This window comes from Grosmannia clavigera (genome assembly GCF_000143105.1).
Source record: "Grosmannia clavigera kw1407 unplaced genomic scaffold GCSC_132, whole genome shotgun sequence".
In the NCBI taxonomy this organism is placed as follows: Eukaryota; Fungi; Ascomycota; class Sordariomycetes; order Ophiostomatales; family Ophiostomataceae; genus Leptographium; species Leptographium clavigerum.
Genome location: NW_014040810.1, coordinates 616,746 through 638,474, shown reverse-complemented (window position 1 = coordinate 638,474; position 21,729 = coordinate 616,746). Strand labels below are relative to the sequence as shown.

At 49.0% G+C, this 21,729-nt stretch overlaps 6 protein-coding genes across 6 annotated transcripts; 4 read left to right on the top strand and 2 right to left on the bottom strand.

Annotated features, from left to right (window-relative positions):
* Nucleotides 1-4,972: 4,972 nt before the first annotated feature.
* CMQ_5283 (uncharacterized protein) lies at nt 4,973-7,323 on the top strand (the record flags this gene model as incomplete). The annotated part of the gene is made up of 3 exons (XM_014319028.1): nt 4,973-5,338; nt 5,403-7,142; nt 7,207-7,323. The coding sequence occupies 3 exons, from the start codon at nt 4,973-4,975 to the stop codon at nt 7,321-7,323; spliced, it is 2,223 nt and encodes a 740-aa protein (XP_014174503.1).
* Nucleotides 7,324-7,823: 500 nt separating this feature from the next.
* Nucleotides 7,824-9,657, bottom strand: CMQ_5278 (ubiquitin carboxyl-terminal hydrolase; the record flags this gene model as incomplete). The annotated part of the gene is made up of 2 exons (XM_014319023.1): nt 7,824-9,553; nt 9,624-9,657. The coding sequence occupies 2 exons, from the start codon at nt 9,655-9,657 to the stop codon at nt 7,824-7,826; spliced, it is 1,764 nt and encodes a 587-aa protein (XP_014174498.1).
* A 754-nt stretch (nt 9,658-10,411) lies between these two features.
* Nucleotides 10,412-11,403, bottom strand: CMQ_5334 (uncharacterized protein; the record flags this gene model as incomplete). The annotated part of the gene is made up of 3 exons (XM_014319079.1): nt 10,412-10,913; nt 10,984-11,039; nt 11,113-11,403. 3 exons carry the CDS (start codon nt 11,401-11,403, stop codon nt 10,412-10,414), a joined length of 849 nt encoding a protein of 282 aa, XP_014174554.1.
* Nucleotides 11,404-13,939: 2,536 nt separating this feature from the next.
* CMQ_5159 (uncharacterized protein) lies at nt 13,940-14,911 on the top strand (the record flags this gene model as incomplete). The annotated part of the gene is made up of 2 exons (XM_014318904.1): nt 13,940-13,998; nt 14,437-14,911. 2 exons carry the CDS (start codon nt 13,940-13,942, stop codon nt 14,909-14,911), a joined length of 534 nt encoding a protein of 177 aa, XP_014174379.1.
* A 2,003-nt stretch (nt 14,912-16,914) lies between these two features.
* CMQ_5182 (FAD linked oxidase) lies at nt 16,915-18,434 on the top strand (the record flags this gene model as incomplete). The annotated part of the gene is made up of 3 exons (XM_014318927.1): nt 16,915-17,873; nt 17,944-18,054; nt 18,155-18,434. The coding sequence occupies 3 exons, from the start codon at nt 16,915-16,917 to the stop codon at nt 18,432-18,434; spliced, it is 1,350 nt and encodes a 449-aa protein (XP_014174402.1).
* Nucleotides 18,435-19,637: 1,203 nt separating this feature from the next.
* CMQ_5264 (amino acid permease) lies at nt 19,638-20,946 on the top strand (the record flags this gene model as incomplete). The annotated part of the gene is made up of 2 exons (XM_014319009.1): nt 19,638-19,976; nt 20,044-20,946. The coding sequence occupies 2 exons, from the start codon at nt 19,638-19,640 to the stop codon at nt 20,944-20,946; spliced, it is 1,242 nt and encodes a 413-aa protein (XP_014174484.1).
* Nucleotides 20,947-21,729: the final 783 nt, after the last annotated feature.

Sequence of the window (21,729 nt, the reverse complement as noted above, 5' to 3'; positions counted from 1 at the left end):
TCTTTACCCTTTTATCTCTTTTTATAATACTATCCTTTTTATTCTTCTTCTTACTACTAAGCAAGCCTTTGCTAGCTAGTATATAGCTATTACTAGCTGCTAACTAGCCGCCTACTAGCATACTCTTATTAAATACTGCTATACTACTACTACTAGCTGCCGCAACCGCCTTATTGCCGCTAGCTATAACACTAGGAATAGTCTTAGTGCTATACTAGCGCTTAGCTAAGGTTAGTAACTTAGCGTAAAACTATTGCGTACTAGGCGCCGCTAAAGGCAGCGGCTAGGGAAAGACTACTACTTAGTTAATCTAAGCTAGCTTAACTAAAGCTACTATAGTTTGCAAGATCTACTTAAGTAGCCTTATTGCTCTTATAGTATAGTAAAGCATACTACTATGCCTAGCTTAAATAACTATAGCGCGCTAGGCTAGGCTAAGTATAATAAAACAAAGATTAGCTTAGATAATAAGTTAGTAATAACTTAACAATAAGGATTAAAGGACTTGCTATTACTTTAAAAGTAGTAGCAACTTAAGTCTACACCTATAATAGTATGCCTATATCTAAGAACGTTAGCAGTAAAAGCTAAGCTACTTTTACTAACTACTACGCAAGCGTTAAGGTAAGCTTTAACTCTTGCTAATACTAGTAAAGAATACTAAGGCGTAATATAGCCTATTATACCGTCTTAAAACGTTTGCGCTAAGAGCGCTAGTTAGTTGCTAAGGGCTTTAACTTGTCTTCTTATAAAGCGCGGCTAAGTTCCTTAGTTACTACTATTAAGGCTATTAACCTTTAGGCGATTGCTGCGTAATCGCCTAGCGTTATAATAATATTATTAACTATTATCCGCTATAGTAGCAACTTATTTATACTAGTTAAAAATTCTTAAATATATTAGGCTAAGCCTTTAATCTCTTTAAGAAGCTATTAGTTAGTAATTAACTACTAGCGTATATAAGTTAACATACTTATAGGTAAGCATAATATATTGTTAGCTATATAACTAATATAGCATGCTAGGTTTTTTAGTGTAGCTATATATAAGAATTTATAGTAAACGTTTAAATAGGCCTTAAAGATATAGTTTAAATATAAAGCTTATTATAAGGTTAGCTATTACTTAGTAAACGTTATACTAATAAAGACTTACGCTTTTAAAAGACAGTATATATACTTAAGAAAGGCGTTTTACAAAGTTTATATTTATAAAAAAGGTTATTAAGACTTAAGAGTAGCTTTAGTTAAATATTATTTATAAGCAATTATTAGCTAGCTATTATACAAAGTTATAAACTATTATATTAACCTACTATATAAGTAAGATTAAAAAAAAAAGGCTAAAAAGGCAAGAGTAGTTTTATAAGTATAAACAAATTCGTCTTAAATTCTAAAATATACTTACTCTTTTATACCTTAAGGCAACAAAGAAGCTACGTTATTAAACGTTTAAATGCATCTTAAGAAGTCGCCTAACCTTACTTTAATAGTAAGGTAAGAAACGTTTAAAATTAAATAAAGAAACGTCTTAGCAGTAGACTGCCTTTACTATCTAGTAAGCAATAGTTTTATAATTAGCAAGCAACAAACAGCCGCTATTACCTTTATCTTACCCTACTAGTAGTTAAAAGTCGCAAGCCTTGCGCCGCCGTTTTTAGTTTGCATACACTACACCTTTATACACCTAGTGTCTAAGGCTAGCCCTCTTACAACACCTATTAGCGGCAACCTAAGCGTTCCCTAACTAGGATCTAAGCTGCACGCCTTCTAAAGAGCTTTAACAAATAAGACGACCTGTGCATTAGGCAGGATCTATCGTTTACTACTACTATAGACTAAGCAGTACGTGTACGCTTCTACGTTACCTAAATGTAGTCGTATAAGCAAGCGGTCTACAACTACTCGGCAATAGCTAATAACCTAAAGCGCTTAACTTTTTTTCCTAACTTTATAAGAGAAGGTTTTTTAACAAGTAGCTGCCGCGTATATACTTCTAGGCTAATAAGGGCGTTACTTAAGGAGGGGGGGGATAGTGTAAGGGTATTCTATATACGCGTCCCTATGCACTGGTTTAGTAACTAGTTGCTTACTAAGCGACAGACTTAACGAACTATCTTAACACGTTATACAGGACTAGTATAGCTACTTAGCTGTGCTACGCCCTACTAGGGTTACGCTATACTACATCTTCTAGCTATGTATAAATTAGCTAGTAAGCCTTTGCCTACTAGTCTTCTATAGTTTATTAAGTTAAAGTCTTAATATAATAGTATAAACTAGTTAAGCCTTTGTAACTATGCATTGCACACTAACCCTTATATCTTTATAGTTTTCTTAACTAAAAGGTAATTAAGTGTTAAGCTTTCTTTTTATCTTATTAAAAGATAATCCTACTAATAGCTACCTTTAAGGCATTAGTTTTTACGCCTATTGCTTATTTTAAGTTAAAATAGCGTAGTAAAGGTGCGTTTATAAATATCTTCCTTAGTATTATAAAGGCTACGCAATCTTTACTTCTTAGCTATATGTTAAAGGTGTACTTGGGTAGGCTAGGTAAGTCAGGCAAGCAAAGAGGTATCTTCTTAACAGGAGGAAGCAGCCGTATATTCAATAGCTAATTCTTGCCTTCTACACTCTAAGGGAGTGCGGGAGGCACTCTTTATCGTAGGCGCACCTCTGGCGCACCAAGTGCGCAGGACAGGCGCGACCTCGTTTCTACTTGGCCTGTGCGCTAGCACGTGCTGTGGCCTGTGCGCAGACTGCGCCACGCAGCCTGCGCCACCAGCACCGCTTCTAGTTTACGATGTGCATCTAATACGCTGTGCGCATACTGCGTACGGCTTGCGCGTAGCCTGCGTCGGTCCCCTTCCTAGGGCGGCGTTACACTAGCCTAGTAAAAGAGGTGTACGTTATTAAGCTATATAATAACAAGTTCTTAATAGGTTATAAAAGCTTATAAAGGTGCGTAAACTACTTAAAGTAGTTAAACATATAATACATAGCTTTATTATTAAGCATAATATTGTTAGTAGTATTAGTTACTATAAACAACGCAGCTAAATTTATAGTATAGTAGTTAAACGAATTAAATAGCATGCTAAAGCTAGTATTTAAAAGATTTGTGCTAATGCTAGTATTATTGTTAGTAATATTTAGGTTAGCTTTAACTAAAGCATTTAAAGAGGACTATTATTAATAATGCTAGCCTTAGCCTTTATAATAAAAAGTCTTCTTTAATGCTAATTTAAAATAAAGCTAAAAGCAGCTTACTTTACTATTTAGGTAGTAGATAAAGCAGGTTTTATAGTAGCTTTATATTACTAAGTGCTAGCACTTATATATATTGCATATTAGCTAATCTAGGTAACGTTCTTTAAATCTTTGCTAATGTTATTTAATAGTTAACTTTAATAGCCTTTTTTTATTATGCTTCTAAGGAATACTAGACGTTATTATAGTCTAGCTCTTAGTTTATTAAAGGTAACTATAAAGCTTAAAGACTTCTTAAAGTATAGCGCTATAGTTAAAAGCTTAATTCTAAATATTTATCCTTTATTATACTACTTATACTAAAAGAAGTAATTTAAGTTTATAGCATAAAATTATGCCTTTAAATAGGTCTAAAAGCGCAAAGAAAGCAAGAGCTAGTTGTTAAGCTACATATTAAAAACAATTAAGAAAAGCAGACGGCCAATTAAAGAAAGACAGTTTTATGCTAATAAACTTAAAAGCAACATCTCCTAAAACCACTAGGCTAACGCCTTAAAAACAAGCGCAGGCTGCTAGGTAATTAACGTGCGGCAGCCTGCTAGGCTTATACCTATATCCTGCCAAACAATCTTTAACATTTTAAGTTGTTATAGTAATATATGTAAGGGGCTGGTGTGCAATGCGTAGTCACGAAGGCTTAACTGGTTTGTACTGTTGTATTAAGACTTCAACTTAACGAACTATAGGAGATTAGTAGGCAAAGGCCTGCCAGCTAATATATACGTGGCTGGAAGATGCGGTGTAGCGCAAACCCAGTGGGGCGTGGCGCAGCTAAGTGGCTGTGCTAGTCCCGTGCAACGTGTTAAGATAGTTCGTTAAGTCTGTCGCTTAGTAAGCGACTAGTTGCCGAACCGGTGCGTAGAGACGCGTGTGTAGAATACCCTTACAATATAATTCTAAGTAGCATTACGATTTGCTTCCTAGAGCTCGTAGGCTTCCAACGACTCCCTTAAGTCTCTTCTCCATTATTATTAACAATTCAAGCTAGGGCCTCTACTAGGCCTGTTAGAAAATGCTTTGTTTTTATTCAGCGTGTTCAACCGCACGTAGAGCAACGTCCCATTCGACGAAGCCATTTTCTTCTAAGTTAAGCACGTGGATCACAGATCCAAATTTGTTGGTGTACTCCATCGCGGTAATTCAAACGAGACGAATTAGCAAGGGTATTGTCAGAATAGAAGCCGTCTATTAGCTAGATTAAAAGAAAGAAGCAGGGGTAAACCCGCTGCTTGCACCCGTTGGGTATAGGGTTGTAAATGTATTTAGCGCACGCGAAACGAGCGCTTGGTCGAAAACGACTGAATCAACGCCCCAAAGGACGGATTTGATGATATATGATCGAAAATGAAGGTATTTTGATAGATTTGATGCACTTTTTTGATGAACTTGCGGATCAAGAGGGCTCATGACCTGTGGAAAGGTGCATGTATTTCCCTGCACTAGAAGCTAGTGCAGGCTGTACTGCGGGAGTGAAAACTCTGCACACTGACCCACAGGGTCACGTGCAACACTAGCTTTAGCTTCCTTTCAGAAAATCCCATGCTTTTCTTCCATGACTTATCTAATATTAGATGCTTACTTAAATTCTGCCTGGAGATCGACCAACCCCGCAACCAGCCGTGTCCATAAATAAGAACAACGCGAAGCTTGGACGATTTGCCAAGCTGTCTTCGGCCTTGAACGCCGCAAAATCCATCAATATGGGCAATACGGTTTCTCCCCCGACCTGGGAAGAGCACGATCGGCCGTTCGAGGACAGACATGGACACATCCTCGGAGAGTTTGAGGATGACTATGAACTGGCCCTTGGAGAATACGAGATTTTTAACAGAGAACGCGTCCATCAACATATACGGCCAACCCCAGTCAGACCTCAATGCACATACTATAACCGCGGCAACTGCCTGCGCGGCATGACCTGTAGATTTTCCCATGAGGGAACTCCCCAGCAGCTACCGGCTATACGTGCCCAAAACCCCTGCCACTTCTTTGCCCGAGGGAGGTGCAGGAACGGAGCCACGTGCCGTTTCTCGCACAACCAGGCTGAAGACGGCGAGGATCGAAAGGTGCGCCTATACGTTCCGAATGCTTTTATACATTACCCAAGATGCTTACCGTCGTCCGAGACAGGAGCATGACTCTATTGAGACCTGGACCCGAGAACTCGGAGGTGCATGGGTCCAATTTGGCGACGGCGCGACCGTCAAGGATATTTCCCTCCCCTCGGATTTCTCAGCCGTTCGTATAACCAACCTCCCAAACGGCAGTTCCAAGCGGTCGGTTGTGGCTATACTGGCAGAGGTCGGCCTGAACGTGCCGACCAACGCGGTGCGGATCATCACGCACTTGGGCCAGGAAGAATGCACAGCCATCATCAAGGTCAGAGATGCAAAGTTTTCCGAGTCAGCGTGCTGCAAACTCAAGACATACATCAAGCTTTCCCTGGACGTCGTTTCCATTCCGGTTCCGGTGCCTACAGGATCGACATTCCATCAGATTGACTGCAGGCAGGTGTACTGTTCTTGGCATCGTCCAACTCGCGATGCCTTCCTCGACTTCGAACAGGCGGACATTGCAGCGAGGATGCACACTGAATTTCGAGACGGCAGGTACACGATTCTGGGTTCTTTAGTTGGAGCCGAGGCACCGATGGTCAAGGCGACCGAGCAGGGCAGCGAGATGTGGACTGTCAAGTTGACAGGCTTGCTGGCCACCGTCACGGAACAGGACATTACCCAGGGATTCTCTGCTACTGACCAGCCGTCGCATGTCGACTTCAGCCAGCCAAGCTATGTTGCCGATACAGACATGGATTCTGTCATGATCTTGTCTATGCTGTACGAACACGGTCCTCTGAAACGATGGACGCTCCAGAAACAAAACGATGGAAAAGACAAAAGGTTCAAAGGTCGAGCAACTTTTGTCGACGAGGCACATGCCCGGAAAGCGGTTGAGGTACTGGATGGTAAGACGCTGCCGTTCCACGATTCCGGAAAACTCTCCGTGCAGCTTGTCACCTCGGCCAAATTTAAAGTGTCAACCCCAGTTTACGATGTTGTAAAGGGACAGATCGACGAGCGCGAAAAGACTTGGAAGCATAGCTTCATTCGATTTTCTGTAACTGCGCCTCACAGTTTTCACCGGATTCTGAAGCTCGAAGGCGAGGACCGCGGGCTGATCGCTGAAGCTCAAAGAGACCTGGAACGTATTGTGCATGGACAGGTGATGGAGAAGGACGGAAAGAAAGTCTGGTTTGCGGACTTCACCTTTGACAAAAACACATACAAGAGGCTGAAGATGATCGAACACGATCTAGCTATTGTTATCATCAGAGACGTTCGTTCTACCCAGTTTCGAATTTTTGGGCCAGAAGCGAGGTTTGCAGAGGCGACAGATGCGCTCCTTTCGATCATCGCAGAGACGACGTCAACTGTGCTCCGAATCGAGCTCACACACGACTATGAGCGCCGGTGGGCTATCTGCGGAGGCGTCGAGGCGCTCAAATCCGAGTTGGGAAACGCCAAAGTCACTTTTGACGTGGAATCGGGGATTCTCTCCGTTCCTGGATCCGCCGAGGACGTCGACCTAGCTAAAACCATTATCGCAAGCTGCCAAGAAGGGCCTATGAGACGAGCACCAAACTCCATGCCGGATTGTTCGGTCTGCTTTTGCGAAGCCGAGAACCCGGTCCGCATTTCGTGCAACCACTTCTACTGCGGCCTCTGCTTCACGAATATGTGCCAGGCACAGTCCTCTGGAACAACAGCCTTTTGCATCGCCTGCATAGGCGACTCCGGCAATTGCCGAAAGGTCGTGACTCTGCTTGAGATTCAGGATTCCGTGCTCTCGGAAACATTTGAGGATATCCTTGTAGCTTCCCATGATTCCTACGTCCGCCGACATCCTGATCAATTCCGGCCTTGCCCGACACCAGACTGCACTCAATTTTACCGCATCACACCCGAGTCGGCTGAGAGTCCAGCGATGTTCACCTGTACAAAATGTTTCGTATCCACCTGCACAGGCTGCCATTCTGCCCACCCCGGAGTAACGTGTGCCGAGCACAAGGGTGATGCATCTGGTGGCTTGGCAGCACTAGTGAAAGTAAAAAAAGAGCTGGGTGTCAAGGATTGCCCGAAATGCACTACGAGCATCGAAAGAACCCAGGGTTGCAATCACATGACTTGCAAAGGCTGTGGATTCCATATTTGCTGGGTGTGTCTGAGAACATTCGTGGTATCGGGCGACTGTTATACTCATTTGCAGAACGTGCACGGCGGATATGAAGTTTGACTTTCGTAAACCTGTGCAGTGTTGGCGAAAGCGGAAGACAAGCGGCTCACATTGTTTTTGAATGATGGCATCACTGGCGAGAGAGTAGGTAGCAGTGGCTGGTCCTTGCATGGTTCAACACTCTAAATCCATATCTATGCATATTTTGCTGTTTGCATTTGGTCATGATCATCGGCATTGTGCGTTCGTCAAAGCATGACCGTTGTCCAAATCGAAAGTCCAACAGCGCTTGCCCTCCTCATTAGGGTTCCCATCTGTCTATGATTGCGAGAATTTTTCTGTCACGCGGTTCTCCGGCAGCAGCAGCGGCACGGATGCATAGAGCAGCATAAAAGCAGAATGGGACGGCCCGCCGCCAGCTAGGCTCTCGATGCGGTCAGCAGCCACCTCTGTGACGGTCTCGTCGTTGAACCAGAGCCAGTTGCCGTCCTCCTCGGACATGCGGCCAGAGACAGGGTTCAGGATGGTGCCCTTCTTGACGAAGGCCGTGTAGTGGCCGCTGTCAGAGCGGGCGCCCTGGTGGGTGAGGACGGCCCGCAACTGGTAGAGGCCGCTGTGGTTGGCATACCGGTCTTGCTCTAGGTGCGGCTTGACCAGCTGGTAGAGCTCCTCCTTGGCCTTCTCAACCACGGCCTGCTTCTCTGCCTCGATCTCGGCGTCGGTCTTGAAATTCTCGACGGGCTCTTCTTTCTTGCCGCTTGTTTTGCTGCTGGTGTTGCCACTGCTGTTGCCGGCGGCACTGCTGCTGCTCGATGATGCGGGCTCACCCGACTGCTTGCTCTCCGAAATGCGGCGCTTGCGCTTCTTCTTGCTGCGCTCGATCTCCTCGACGTCCTTGGCCACCTCGCGGACCTTGTCGCGAATGGGGGCCAGCCGGAGGCGCAACTCGTCAGTGCAGAACTCGGTGATGTCGAGGTCCAGCGGGAAAGTGACCTTGCGCAAAATTTTGGTGCTGAGCTGGGCAGTCCGCTTCCACGAGAAGCGCAGCACGTGCACACCGAGGTACTTGGGCAGTTGTGAGATGCGGTCGGTCGATGTGAAGCCGGCGGTCCGGCCCAGCACGTCAGACGACTTCTCCATCTTGTGCACTAGGCCGGCCAGCAGACCATCGCGCAGATGATTGACCGACTCGTTGATGTGGCAGTCCAGGACACGAAAAGCCTTGCTCTCCGGCTTGACGTTGTCCTCTGTGTTTCCTTCGGCCTCGTCGCAGACGGTCACGCTCTCCAGCTGGCCAGTCATGTAACGGTCGATGACGCTTGATTTTCCTTTGCTTTTGCTGGCACTGGAACCGTTCTCATTGGTGCTGCTTCCAGCACTACCCTCTGCAGCCGCGGGCGTCTCATCCTCGAGGGGCAGCGTCGTCTTGAGGTTGTTGATGAGATAGGTCCAGGCCTCCTCGGCATCCTGCTGTGCATATGCACCCGTGCGGGTTCGCTCAGCAAATCGCTCGTTGCACTTGCGCAGCATGCTGAGGAGGCCCTCAGGTCGGACGGTATCGCCTGTCGTGGACATGTCCAAGAAGACGTCGCGGAGCGTGCTGGTCAGGTTTGAGACGGACCGGTCCTCACTGGGCTTGAAGTGGTTGACCAGGTTGTCCTGCAGTTCTGGGATGGACCGCATGACCTGCAAAGACGAGTTCAAGTAGCACGTGTTTCCAAGGTTCTCGAGGCCGACAGGGACGGCGAGTCCGCCCTTCTGTGCTAGCTCTCGGGCGCTCATGTCCTCGACGAAGCGGGTCTTCTCCTTGGGCGCCTCGAACCGCGCTGGTGCTTCACCCGGTTGTCCCAGCACCATGATGACCTGGCCTGCCTTCAGGCGCAGCTTCGACATGTCCGTGTCATCCTTGATCTGGCTGGCTTTGCAGAGGATCTTCTGGTTCTCTGGCTGCACGCTGGTCAGGCTGTAGACCTGGTATTTAAAGACAGAGCCCGGCTCGGAGGTGTCGACGTCGATGTTGTATGATTTGCCCTGGTGCTTGATGACGACTGGCATCGGTCAGCAAACAAGCTAAACCCGAAAGACAGGGACGGAGTCCTGGTATAATAGAAGTGTTACCTGGGACTGTGTTGTCCACATCCATGTCGGCCATATTGGACGCAGGTGTTCGCAGGTGTCTGCTCGTGCAACTGGTGTAGAAGCTTCAAAAGTGCAGACCGCAAGGCCGTATGTGCTGGGTATGCCGTGGTAGGGAGAGGAAGAAAACTGTCCGTGGAAATATTGTAATATGGTACAGCTTAGAATGCAACAGAAGGCAACAGTTGGGATGGCGCAAAGGACCCACAGCAGTTCCGTGGCGACAATAGCCATGGCGGGGAAACGGCAAGGCGTGGCGGGTGTTCGGATAAGGAACAAGGAAAATCCGACAAGCCACTAAGTGTGCAGATCGCGGAACAGAGACGCATGGCCATTGGCAAAGAAATACTCCTTACGAGCACACACACAATACACCCACATGCAGACACTACAGCCCGACTGGCTATCATGCACGTCAGATTTGTTGATGCACAGCAGTCGAATGTGATTCGACAGTTCTGAGACCCATTTAGAGCATGCCATTCTGAGCCAGTAAGCTACCGTGCAAACCTTCCGAAGCGAATTCCAAGCGAGACCCAACAAATTTTATCCAACAATACGCGTGCTCGGATTGTTCTTTCAAACGGTGCTACCGCAATACCCGGTCACTGTCCTACACCTATAGAAAGAAGCGAGGCCAGGCGGGAATAGAAGTGAAAAAGGGGAAAGGGGGGGAAATAAGAGAACAAGGAAAGATATCATAAATGAAAAATAAACCGGGGCAACAAAAAAGCAAAGCCGTGTGAAAAGAACGAGTACTGCCAGCTCGCTCAAGTATGGCGGCCATTTGACGGGGCGCTGTTGTCCTTTTCTCGGGCATCTCGCAGCAGTTGTCTGTTTCGCTGCTCGAGGATCATAAGGCGCAGCTGGTAGTCGTCGATGCTGCGGATGACGTCGTTGTCGATCTTGCGCGTGTCCCAGTTGCCGTCTTCCGTTTTGGGCAGAATTTCTTCCCACGACTTCTTGCCGTGTCGATTTGGGTGCAGTGATGCCGGTTGTGGTCCCAAAGTTGATCGCGGCGGCCTGGTGATGATTTGGTCTGATGGCAACGACTGCTCTGGCGGCGACACCTTTTTCTCCTGCACAAATATCACTTCTGGCTGTGTTTGCGTCTGCGGCTGCGTCTGTATCTGCATCTGCGGAGGTGGCTGTTGCCGCAGCGGTTGAGCCTTTGTGGCCTGTTCTTGCAGCTGTTGCTGTAAGTTTGGCGGCTGCTCTTCGTCTACCGGTGCCTTGCGCTTCTGTCCTTGTTGAGGCCGTGGTGGCATGGCGCTTTGCCCGAATTAGCCACGGCTGTCTGGTAAGGGACGATACGACGAGGGACCAGAAAATACAAACATACCTTGGCGGAGGCGGTGCTGGCATTCCCTCACCCTCAGTACGGATGCGGTCGGCAGTCTTTGGGACATGTCAGAAATAGATGACGGCAGGCGGACGGGAGCAGACAGAAAGGAAATAAAAGAACTTGTACCTGTACCAGCTTCTCCTGCAGCGTGGTGTCTGTACCCTTGAGTCGAGATAGCTCACGATAGATGGTGAACCACTGGACAAGGAATTGGCCCGACGGCTCTTCAGGGATACCCATTTCGGCAAGCTGCTCGGAGGTGAGCATCTGTACCGTTCTCTCCATCTCGGCGGCACAGTTGTGCATGCCGGAGAAGACACAGTGTCTGTGGATGAGCGTGTGGAGCAGCTTCTGGACATCATTTGGCTCCCAGCTTTCCAGATCGCTGGTCGAAAGAGGGGTAGACGGCGAAGACATGTTGTGGTGCTGTCTAGGAACAGGGGGGTAATAGGAGGGTAAGCAGAGGCAGTCAGGTAAGATTCGGAGGCGCAAAGGACGACGAGTCTGAGTGGGCAATTGAGAAGATGGGTCGTTTGAAAGTAAGGGAGAAAGAAGACGATAGAGAGGGGAGGAGATACACAGAAGTCGAGGAACGTCAGTGGACCGGGATGCTCACAACTTATAAGAGCAACAGATAACATGAGAAAAAGAAAAGAAATGACAAAGGCCAGTGTCTGGGGCCCAGAAACACTGCCGGGCCACGGTATGACATTGGCATGCTTGTGGTAAGAGTAGGTGAAGGGAGACGTGGGGGAAGAGCAAGACTACAGTCGTAATAGTCAAGCATACCACAGACTCCAAGGCTGAGGAGTGAATCTTGAGGATCGGCTGACACCCCCTCCTCCAGCCCTTGCATGGCCGACCAGGAGAACAGCATTGTTCCTCAGACAGTGCCCGGGGAAGGGGGGTGCGGCTGTGTCCTAGTGCGGTTACCCGTTCTGGGCAGCTGAGAAGAGTGTTCGTCGTGGTTCTGGTGGGAGGCATAAACTAAGATAAGATACATGGAAGCTGTCGAATGCTGGCCAGTATAACAGCACCCCACCCACCCAGCGAGTTGGTCACCGAGAAAGTGGGATTGCCATGCCAGAGCAAAAGAGACTGATCATTTTCTGGCTATGCCTCCTGTCGTTTTGTGTTCTCCTATCCCATTTTGCCTGCAGCTCTGGTCACCTTCCCCCCTTATCTTCCGCCACCGCAGCGGACTGCACATTGCTCTCGTACATCGTACGGACCACGCACGAGCCCGTCACATGCGAGTAGTACGAGCAGGTAGGAGTATTTTGGATGGCTTGCGTGATTCGTGCGGTGCTGTGGAGCCGTTTCTGGTCTGTGTCCCCCAAGTTTCCTTGTCAGATTTCAATTTCCCTGTTCGTTCGCACGCAGCTGGGACCCGAAACAAAAACGGAAATCCCGTGCGTTCCTTCTGCCCTCCCTGGATATGCCATGCTATGTATCTTCGGACTGTGCAGCTGCGTTTCCCCCCATTCCCCCATCTTTGATTCATCTTGTTTCCGAGATCTGGAAGATTGAGATTGGCCTGTTATTCTCGCTAGCTCACTGTGTAAAAGCCCCGGCGCCTGCCGCGATGCTACCCAGCATTACACTATTTGCACATCGACGTCCAATGAGACGTCCGAATGGCGATCCCGGCGGGAATGCGAGGACGACGGGGTGCGACCGACATCCAACACCTGCGCTCTGCAGCTGCGGCTTTCCTCCCCTTGCCTCTGGCTCGCTTGGCGTCGCCGAAACCACTTTTATTTTCATCCTCTTTCTTTTTCCAGAATGGCCAAATTGGAGCTGCCCCACCCACACCGACAGCCCCTTCTACGACGTACTATGTGCGTCGTATGCTCTTCTGGCGGGCTTGCCCATCCAGGTTTGCCATTTCGCAGTTGTAAGGATGGCTGTTGTGAGACCATGCTGCATCCCTGTCGGGCGCCTGTGGCCAAGCCAAGGAGCTGTGATGGCGATCAACAAAAGCCGCACTATTCGCTCGCATGCTTATCAAGTATCCTACTTCCGGTTTCCGTATTTTTCGTGCCCTCCTGTTCGTTACCCCTGTCGATGTGAACGCCATCTTTTCGGATGTGGCGCGGCTGAAAATACAGCTTTGACGTTTTTTTTTCGCCTGAGAAACCACAAATTTCAGGAGGGGGCCGGGAAGGACTCTCGCCTCGCAGCCATGCCCTCCCTGTGCAAGAGATGACGAAACTCTGTCGTGTTCTGCCAAAAACGAGTTCCACCCTCTGTATGGAGTATCTTGCAATCCTCTGACTGTCACACTCCGGTGACCCTGCAGCACACACGAGGCGAATTAACCGAGATGTAGGACCGTCGACGCGCCGTTGCTCGCACGGTATATGCACGGTGGCGCACGGTGGCGCACACTAGGCACGTGTTTTCCGCTGACAGCGCGGCCGCTCGAGTGGGATCGTGAAGTCGAGTCATGATAAAGGTCTCATGTATGGCGCGATCTGCGTGCACGGTGCTGTCCCCGGTTGCTGCCCTTCCCGGGCGATTTTCCCGCATTCTCCGCTTTGCGGTCCATTCTGTCGGTTATGGCGCCTGGGTCTACTAAGTGGGCCAGATGTGTCACGTGGGCATGCCCCATGCCCCACCTAGTCACCTAGTCATAGCATAGCCAGCCTGCATCGTTAGATAGCTGCAGGTAGCATATTCATCCAGATTCACTACACCATCACAAACTGCTTTATCTTTAGAGCCCGCTAGGCCGAAGAACGGGAACGAAGAGAGGGTTGACTGCTGATAGCTTCCAGAGCGAAGAAGCAAAGGTGGATTTTCGGTGTTGAATAGACAGAGTAACGGGGACGTTTGAACATCTGGACACCCAGGCAGACTGCGTTGGCAGGCTGTTAATATGAGGACAGTATCTCGGTTACAATGCAGCCCTGTTGGCGGAGCTGGGCAACGTGGATACCGGTGTAACCCCATGCTGCAGTGGGTCGGCAGCTCAGGTTGTGATGGCTTCCTGGTCTTGTCATCGAACGTGTATGATTCATAGTAGCGAAGGAGAGTTCGAGGCGACGAAATCCGGTCCTTTTGAAGGAAGGTAGTAACTAGGTCCTGTCATGACGATGGTTTTGATGAGGTCAGTAAAAGCCTCACTGTCAAAGTCGTGGCTCCACGATGAGTATAAATACATCGTTCGCGGCATCCAGGATTGTGCTCTTTTCCTGGAGAGGAGCAAGCAGAAAATCACTCTTGCTAGGCCGTAGCCAGAATTATCGGAAAACGAACGCAATGCATCCGAGGGACAGACAGATACATCCACGGGGCCAGGGGCCAAGCAGGCCCTCCTCCGGGTATGATCTCTGCGAGACATTTCGCGAGCTGGTGATTGAAAACCGGGATACTATCACTACACGCACTGACAGGAAACGTAGCTTATTCTCACTGTCGGGAGAGTCAACACTGGAACGGACACAGACGTTCGAGCAGAGTCCCAACAACCGGCGAGGCAGAGGCCACTGGTGGCATCGCGACGGCGAAGTATCAAGGCGGCCGCTCGAGAACTGTCTGCACGGCCGCAGCGATCATGGCTATCGACACACCATGGAAGAAGATAGGCGCCGGGAAGAAGGAGAAAGCTGGGAAGAAGCGAGGTGCCGAGAACAGCAGAGGCGTGAGGACGAGCAGAGGCGTGAAGACCTACGGAGGCGTCGGGACCAGCAACTGCAAGAAGAGCAGGAAGTGCATCGGGAATACCGAAGGCAACATCGCCAGGAAAATGAATGGCATAGGGAACAAGGCTCGACTCAAGCATACTTTGAAAATCAGAGGCAAGGGTACCAGGGGCAGTCCCGACATCATGGCCATCGAGGCCCTCACGAGCACCACGGCCATTCCAACCAGCATCCCCACGAACCACCCAACCGGGAGACTCAGCTGGTATCGTACGTAGTCCCTAGTCCTGAGGAAGTAGAACGGGTGTCGAGGGATTTTAGGGGGTGGGATGGGCGGAACTGAGTTTGCACTGAATAGGAAGCAACGGGGCGTGATTAAGAAACACGTGAGGGTGGATATGTGTGCTGAGGGAAACGAGAATGACGTTGAGGTCGACTAAATGGGTTAGTGGTAGTAGATGGACATTCAGGAGACAAAGAAAATGAACACACTCTTGGATCCATCCTCGATGCGGCCACGAACCCGTGACTATGCAGAGGCGTACACACTCGCCGATATCTGGAGCCTGCCCTCGCAAATATACGACAGCCCGACGTTGTCGCCACCTTTCTGCTGGTAGGCAAGCAACGTGGTCTCGCCCATATTGGTCCACGCTGCGCCCGTGCTTGAGGTCAGCGGAGGATCCCGTCCTGTCACCAGAGCTGAGGTCACGTGAAAAGGCCACCATCGAATCAGTGCTCCGTCTGGCAACAATACGGCAACAGCCTGGCGTACGACCAGTGGACATGGTTGCCTGCTGCCGCCGACCAGGCTGCATAGTCTGCACTGTCGCGGGTGTACGATCCGGCCTTCGGCACAGCACGTGGGCCGTAGGCATATGCTCCTTTAGGCCCGTGGCCACCACACAACCCACTAGGCCGCCGCCGGCGATTATGCTCATTATGTAATCGTAGCCAGTCACCAGTAGAGATCAGGGCGGCCACCACTTGTACGGGTCGTACATATTGTGGCCGCCAGAGATCAGGTGTATCTAGTATTTGGCTTTTCCCGGTGTGGCAATATGCCTTACTTGACAGAAGATATATCTCTGCAGTACTAGTATTCGCTCTCTTGTTACGTCCACTTTCTGTCTAAAAATGTTCTTTAACCAGTGGACGGAAGTTTGAATGCGAGAGCGCTGATTTACAGCTTACCTTCCCTTGCTGCTCGGACAGGGACCTCGACCGGATGGGTGAAGAGGCTTATGCCAGTCTTGAGTGGTGTACGGAGTACATATTACACCTTTGAATGCAACCTCTACCTTGACCGCTTGTATATATTCACGGCATCGGTTGTCTGCATAAAGAAATTGTTCTTATGTCCAGGTCCTAGCTGCATGGTGGCGAATGGCTTACCAAAGCCAGAGTGCTCGTCACTTCCGTAAGCTATGTACATCTTCCTAATCTCTCCCGGCTACTTTCTCCTGGATACAATCTGTCCGGACCGATACGACCTCAGTTATTCCCTGCTCCATGGCACACACCAACGGAAATCGAACGCGCAAGCCCTCGGGAGCAACGACGTTAGAGCAGTCAATTGGGTCAACTGCGAACCCTCTATGAGTGGACCTACTATTATATTTACTACCATATGGAGTCCTGCGCTCTGAAATACGCATCCACGCCCACGCTTGTGCATTGCTACCATCTCCTTTTGCTGCTCACACGTAATGGTTGTGGTATCAATCTGCAAGATGCCCTTCTGGCTGTTCCCATCTCTGCTACGGAGTAGATCTGCGATCTTCCACAACTGCCACGCTTTACTGGTTGTACTCAGTAAGTGCATAGCGACTGTCCACGGTTGCGTTGCTCTGTGCGTTACATTGACCTGTCACATGTAACATGAACAAGGAACATACGGAACTGAAGCAGTAGCTGCCATTTATCGAACGCGACCAGTCTTGCATGCGGGCCGTACATGCCGGCATAATCTCCCTAGTCTCTCAAAGCAATGTGCCAAGTCACAGTCGTCGTGGGTCAGGACCCCCGACTGCGATGTGCCACGTGTTCCAGCACACAATTAGCCAAACTTTTTGCGTCTCTTGCAGCGGAGTATTCGCCTACTCGCACTGGGCCGTGTCCTCGTACAAGAGGATGCTACATATAAAGCCGGGTTTCTTTGTCCATAAAAGCACGTCCAAACGCACCTTTGTATTGAAAACATACGCCACCCACACATATATTTTTAACTTCTATACTCTTGCTCTCATTTATACTTCTCTCGCTCCATACCGGCCACAGAATGTCTGTTAATACTGCTGCAGTTTTGACGACTCTCGAAGCCTTTGACAAGGCAGGCCTGAGCGATCTGGTGACTGCCTCCGATACGAAACTGTACAAGGCGCGCATCGAATCTTTCTGGTCCCTCACGGCGCAGAAGAAGCCGCACAGTATCGTGCATCCCAAGACCACCGAGGATGTGGTCAAGATCGTGAAGGCACTCGCGGCAGAGCCACATTGCCTATTTGCAGTTCGCGCCGGAGGCCACTCCACTTGGGGCGCGAGCAACACGGATGGCGGGATCCTAATAGATCTGGGTCTTCACATGCATGGAGCCACAGTGCACAATGACAAGGGCATTGTCTCATTGCTTCCGGGAACAAAATGGAGCGAGGCCTACCAGGATATCGCTGCAGAGAATATCTCCATTGCTGGAGGCCGCACAGCCTCTGTTGGCGTGTCGGGACTGCTCACCGGCGGTGGCATCTGGTGGTATATTCCACGCGTCGGGTTTGGCTGTGACCAGATTGTCAATGCAGAAATTGTGCTGTCCGATGGGCGAGTCGTCAGCGCCAACAGGGACGAGAACAGTGACCTGTGGCGGGCACTGAAAGGAGCTAGTGCGGGCAACTTTGGTATCGTCACCCGTTTTGACGCGAAGACTATCGGCTGGGAAGGCTTGTGGGGTGGTATGCTTCTTTCAGAGCCGACGGAGGCAAACATGCGGCGGCACATCCAGTCCATGAAAAACTTTACAAACGGAAGCGAGTCCAGGCCAAACAGCTCCTATATTGTGCTGTGGAACTATGAGCCAACGACGTTCAAGGACATCATTATCACCAGCTTCGCTGCCAATACAAAGGGCGAAGAAAACCCACCGGAGCTCGAGGAGCTGCTGGCGATCCCGGCCACTGTGAAGGATTTCAAGCACACAACCCTTGCCGATTTTGCCAAGACTATGGAGCAGCCGGAAAGCTACTAGTAGGTCTTGCTGTCTCCCAGACGATGGATGTCTCTTACTACTTTTCTCTGAAATGCTGACTCTGTCTAGCAACTTCTGGTTCACGACCACCTTCCTCAACGACGATCGCATCATGGCAAAGGCAGTCGAAGCACACATGTCGGCGGTGGCAAAGAACAAAAAAGTCAGCAAGACGGGCAAGTTCAGCTCCTTGTGCCTGTTCCAGCCTCTGCCTGGCTACTACAGCCGTCTGAGCGACGAGCGTGGCGGCAACTCAATGGGACTGGAGAAGCATCTGCAGGGCCGAAATGCTGTCGATGTTGCTCTCGGTCAACGTCAGCGAGGAAGAGATCTGCGACTACGGCTACGAGGTGGCAAAAGAGTACCTGAAAGAGGTCGACGATTACGCCAAGTCGGTGGATGGGTATATACCGTGGACATACTTCAACTATGCGGACAAGGCGCAGAACCCAATGGCCAAACTTCTGGATCCAGAGAATCTAAAAGCTGTTGCAGCCAAATATGACCCTGAGGGCATCTTTCAGACCCGGACACCTGGGTTCAAGGTTTCCCAGAGCTGATAGTCTGCGATATGGGTCGGTACGAGCAGTTAGCAGAAACGGAAAATGTCACTTGTCTATGTTTAAGGGTAGGCCTTGTCGTACTTGTCGCGACGAGCTAAAGAGCTAGACGAACCGAAGGCAGAGAAAGTTCTGGGTAGCATACTCGGCAGACCGTCACAAACTATCGGGTGATCAGCATGACTCAAATCCAATCGTCCTACTCAGTACAAGCCAGCCTTTCTCTCTTCGGCAAAGAATCTTGATGCACTATGCCTAATGTGACACTACTGTCCGTATTTGGAGAAAAAATTGCTTATCAGTATTAAACAGGGGACAAAATGCGAACCCGAGTGCTTATATGCAAATACGAGTAGATAGATGACAGAGGGCCTGGATTTCCTCTGTTTAGTTTTTATAGATCGTCGGAGAGATAATACTATGTAGTCAAACTAGGGGCTCTACGGCCACATGTGGGGTTTCTCAGCCGCAAAACAGGTTGGGTTAGTGGCTTTGTATTGTTTGCTCGATATGACTGACAAGATCATCGCAGCGGCGAACCCTTTGTGAGGGTCCCTGATAATATGCTTTTAATATGTGCGCGTGCAGGGAATTGAAAGATATTGGAAAAGTAGGTGCTCGCGGGAGTACCCCAAGAGGTGGGTTGCCGGCGGTCGATATCGTAGTGGATCGGTAGTGGACGGAGATGCCGACCCCACGTCAAAAGTTTTTTGTTTTGCCCCATTCATCGCATCATGTGATTTGGCAGCACCCTAGACAAGGCTGTCTCTTCTCTGTCAATCCACTCTCGAATTAAGTGGCCAGGTCTACAAAAAGGCCTATGCCACAAAAACATGTCAGGATACAAATTGCAATGCTGTGCCTTTTGTAGAGGGCCAGCAGACGAAAGATTCGCCCCACGGCCAACTGCTGTTCAAAATTCGAAGGTTTCAGCCTTCCGTTTAGAGTTACGTAAAATGCGCCAAATAACAAAGAGTACCCAAATAGCGTTACTTCTGCCACCTAATTCGGCCCCGTTCACCTGCTAAATTTTCGAAAACAAATAGAATTGGAAAACAGTTGCGTAATTTTTGATGCCAAAAAAGTGGTTCTAGTATGGTGAATTTGCAAGGTAGAATTGTGCAATCGATGTCTTTAAATATGTATATGCGAAAAGTCCAGTGATTGTGCCTTTCCAACGGGATAGTTCCACCATACGTCAATATGGCTGCTGCAGACATCAAACAGCCTGGGGCCATCAGGCCTTCCGGAAACGGAAGCCAAGATGCCATCGAGGAAATCCGCCATAACCCCACACCCCTTTACGACACCTCTAAACTTGAACTAGAACTCAATGTTGGTGGCCAAGGCTCTACACAGCGCCGCCTGCGGGATTATCAAGTGACCATGATTGGCTTTTGCAGCGGAATTGGTACCGGCCTCTTTGTTGGTACTGGAGCTGCATATGCCAAAGCTGGCCCCGCAGGTCTCCTTTTGGCATTTTGCGTCGTCGGTGCAGTTCTTTGGTGTGTCATGCAGAGTATCTCAGAGCTAGCAACTGTGGTATGCCTCTTTTCATTCCCTTCAGTCATGTTTCTATTCTTTTCCTGAGCTGGACTGATTTCGCCAGATTCCCACAGCTGGCTCGTTCCCCCATTGGACCACACGCTTCATTGACCCTGCCGTCGGGTTTTCGCTAGCAATATCATACGGCTATTGCTACACCATCGGGATAGCGTCAGAAATTTCAGCCGCAGCCGTGCTCGTCAGCTACTGGAGCGATATCACACCTGCAGTCGTCATTACCGTCAGTCTTGTCCTCATTTTGGCCATCAATCTCTGCAACGTCCGTTTATACGGTGAGACAGAAGTTATCAGCGGTGCAATCAAGGTCCTCTGCTTTCTCGGACTCGTCATTGTTTCCATCGTCATAACTTCAGGTGGTGGCCCCAACCACAAGTCTATCGGATTCAAATATTGGCACCACCCTGGAGCCTGGGTTGATTATGATGGCATCACCGGCTCTACTGGCCACTTTCTGGGCTTTCTGTCGGCCTTGGTCAACGCATCATATTCATTTGTGGGGGTTGAGACCGTCGTCATCAGTGCGGCCGAGTCAGTGAATCCACACAGGTCCATCCCCAAGGCCGCCAACCGGGTAACCTACCGCATCGGCTTCTTCTACATTCTCGGCGCCCTTCTTATAGGCATCATTGTCGACCCACGAAATTCAGACCTGATTTCGGGCTCAGGAAATGCCAACAGCTCTCCCTGGGTGATTGCTATCAAGCAGGCAGGCATATCCGTTTTGCCTTCGATCGTCAATGCTTGTATCTTGATATCTGCATGGTCAGCCGGAAGCTCATACTGCTGGGTGGGATCTCGAATGATCGTGGCCATGACCACCGATAGGCAGCTTCCGCAGATCTTCGGCCGCACTTGGAGCAACGGTGTGCCTTGGTTGGCTGTCATTGTGGCTTGGCTGTTTGGGCCACTGGCATATTTGAGTGTGTTTATGAATTCCATTTCTTGACTCATTTTATGCTTACTAACGCATAAAGGCCTTGGTACTGGTGGAGCTGCTCAGGCGTTCAGTTGGTTACTCAATCTGAGCACCGTTGCTGGTTTAATAGCCTGGGCCACATTGTGCTTCTGTTATATCCGCTTTTATCAAGCAATGAAAGCCCAAGGTATCAGTCGTGATACCCTCCCATGGAAATCACCCTGGCAGCCATATACAGCGTGGTTTGGGTTTATCGGTGCAACTATTATCACACTCGTGGCAGGTTTCTCCGTCTTCCTCAAGGGAAACTGGTCTGCTACAGATTTTGTATCGACATATATCGGCATTCCGATATTTATCATCCCAATCTTTGTATGGAAATTATGGAAAAAGACAAAGGTAAGATTCACACAATATTGTCTTACCACAGTATGCCAAATTACTCACATATGGTTACAGTTTGTACGATCCACGGAGACTGATCTCTGGTCGGGTCGGTATCTCCCTGAACATGAAGACGAGGAGAAAGCGACTAGCAGGATTGGAAGGGTGTTCAATACCATTATTTAGAATAGATTGTTTTGTCGCGAGAAGCGGGCGATCTTTGTTTACTTCTTGTGAATGACGAACAGCTCCAAGCCTTTATATCATTTTAATTTTACTGGCCATATTTGTCAAAATTTGTCGGCGACCTTGCTCGGATTTGGATCAGCGTTTCGCAACACTGTCCTAGGCCAGGCTTCTCTCGGGGGCCGATTTTCGACTAATTATGATATCCATGATTGGACTGTCGTTTAGCACGACTATCGTTCC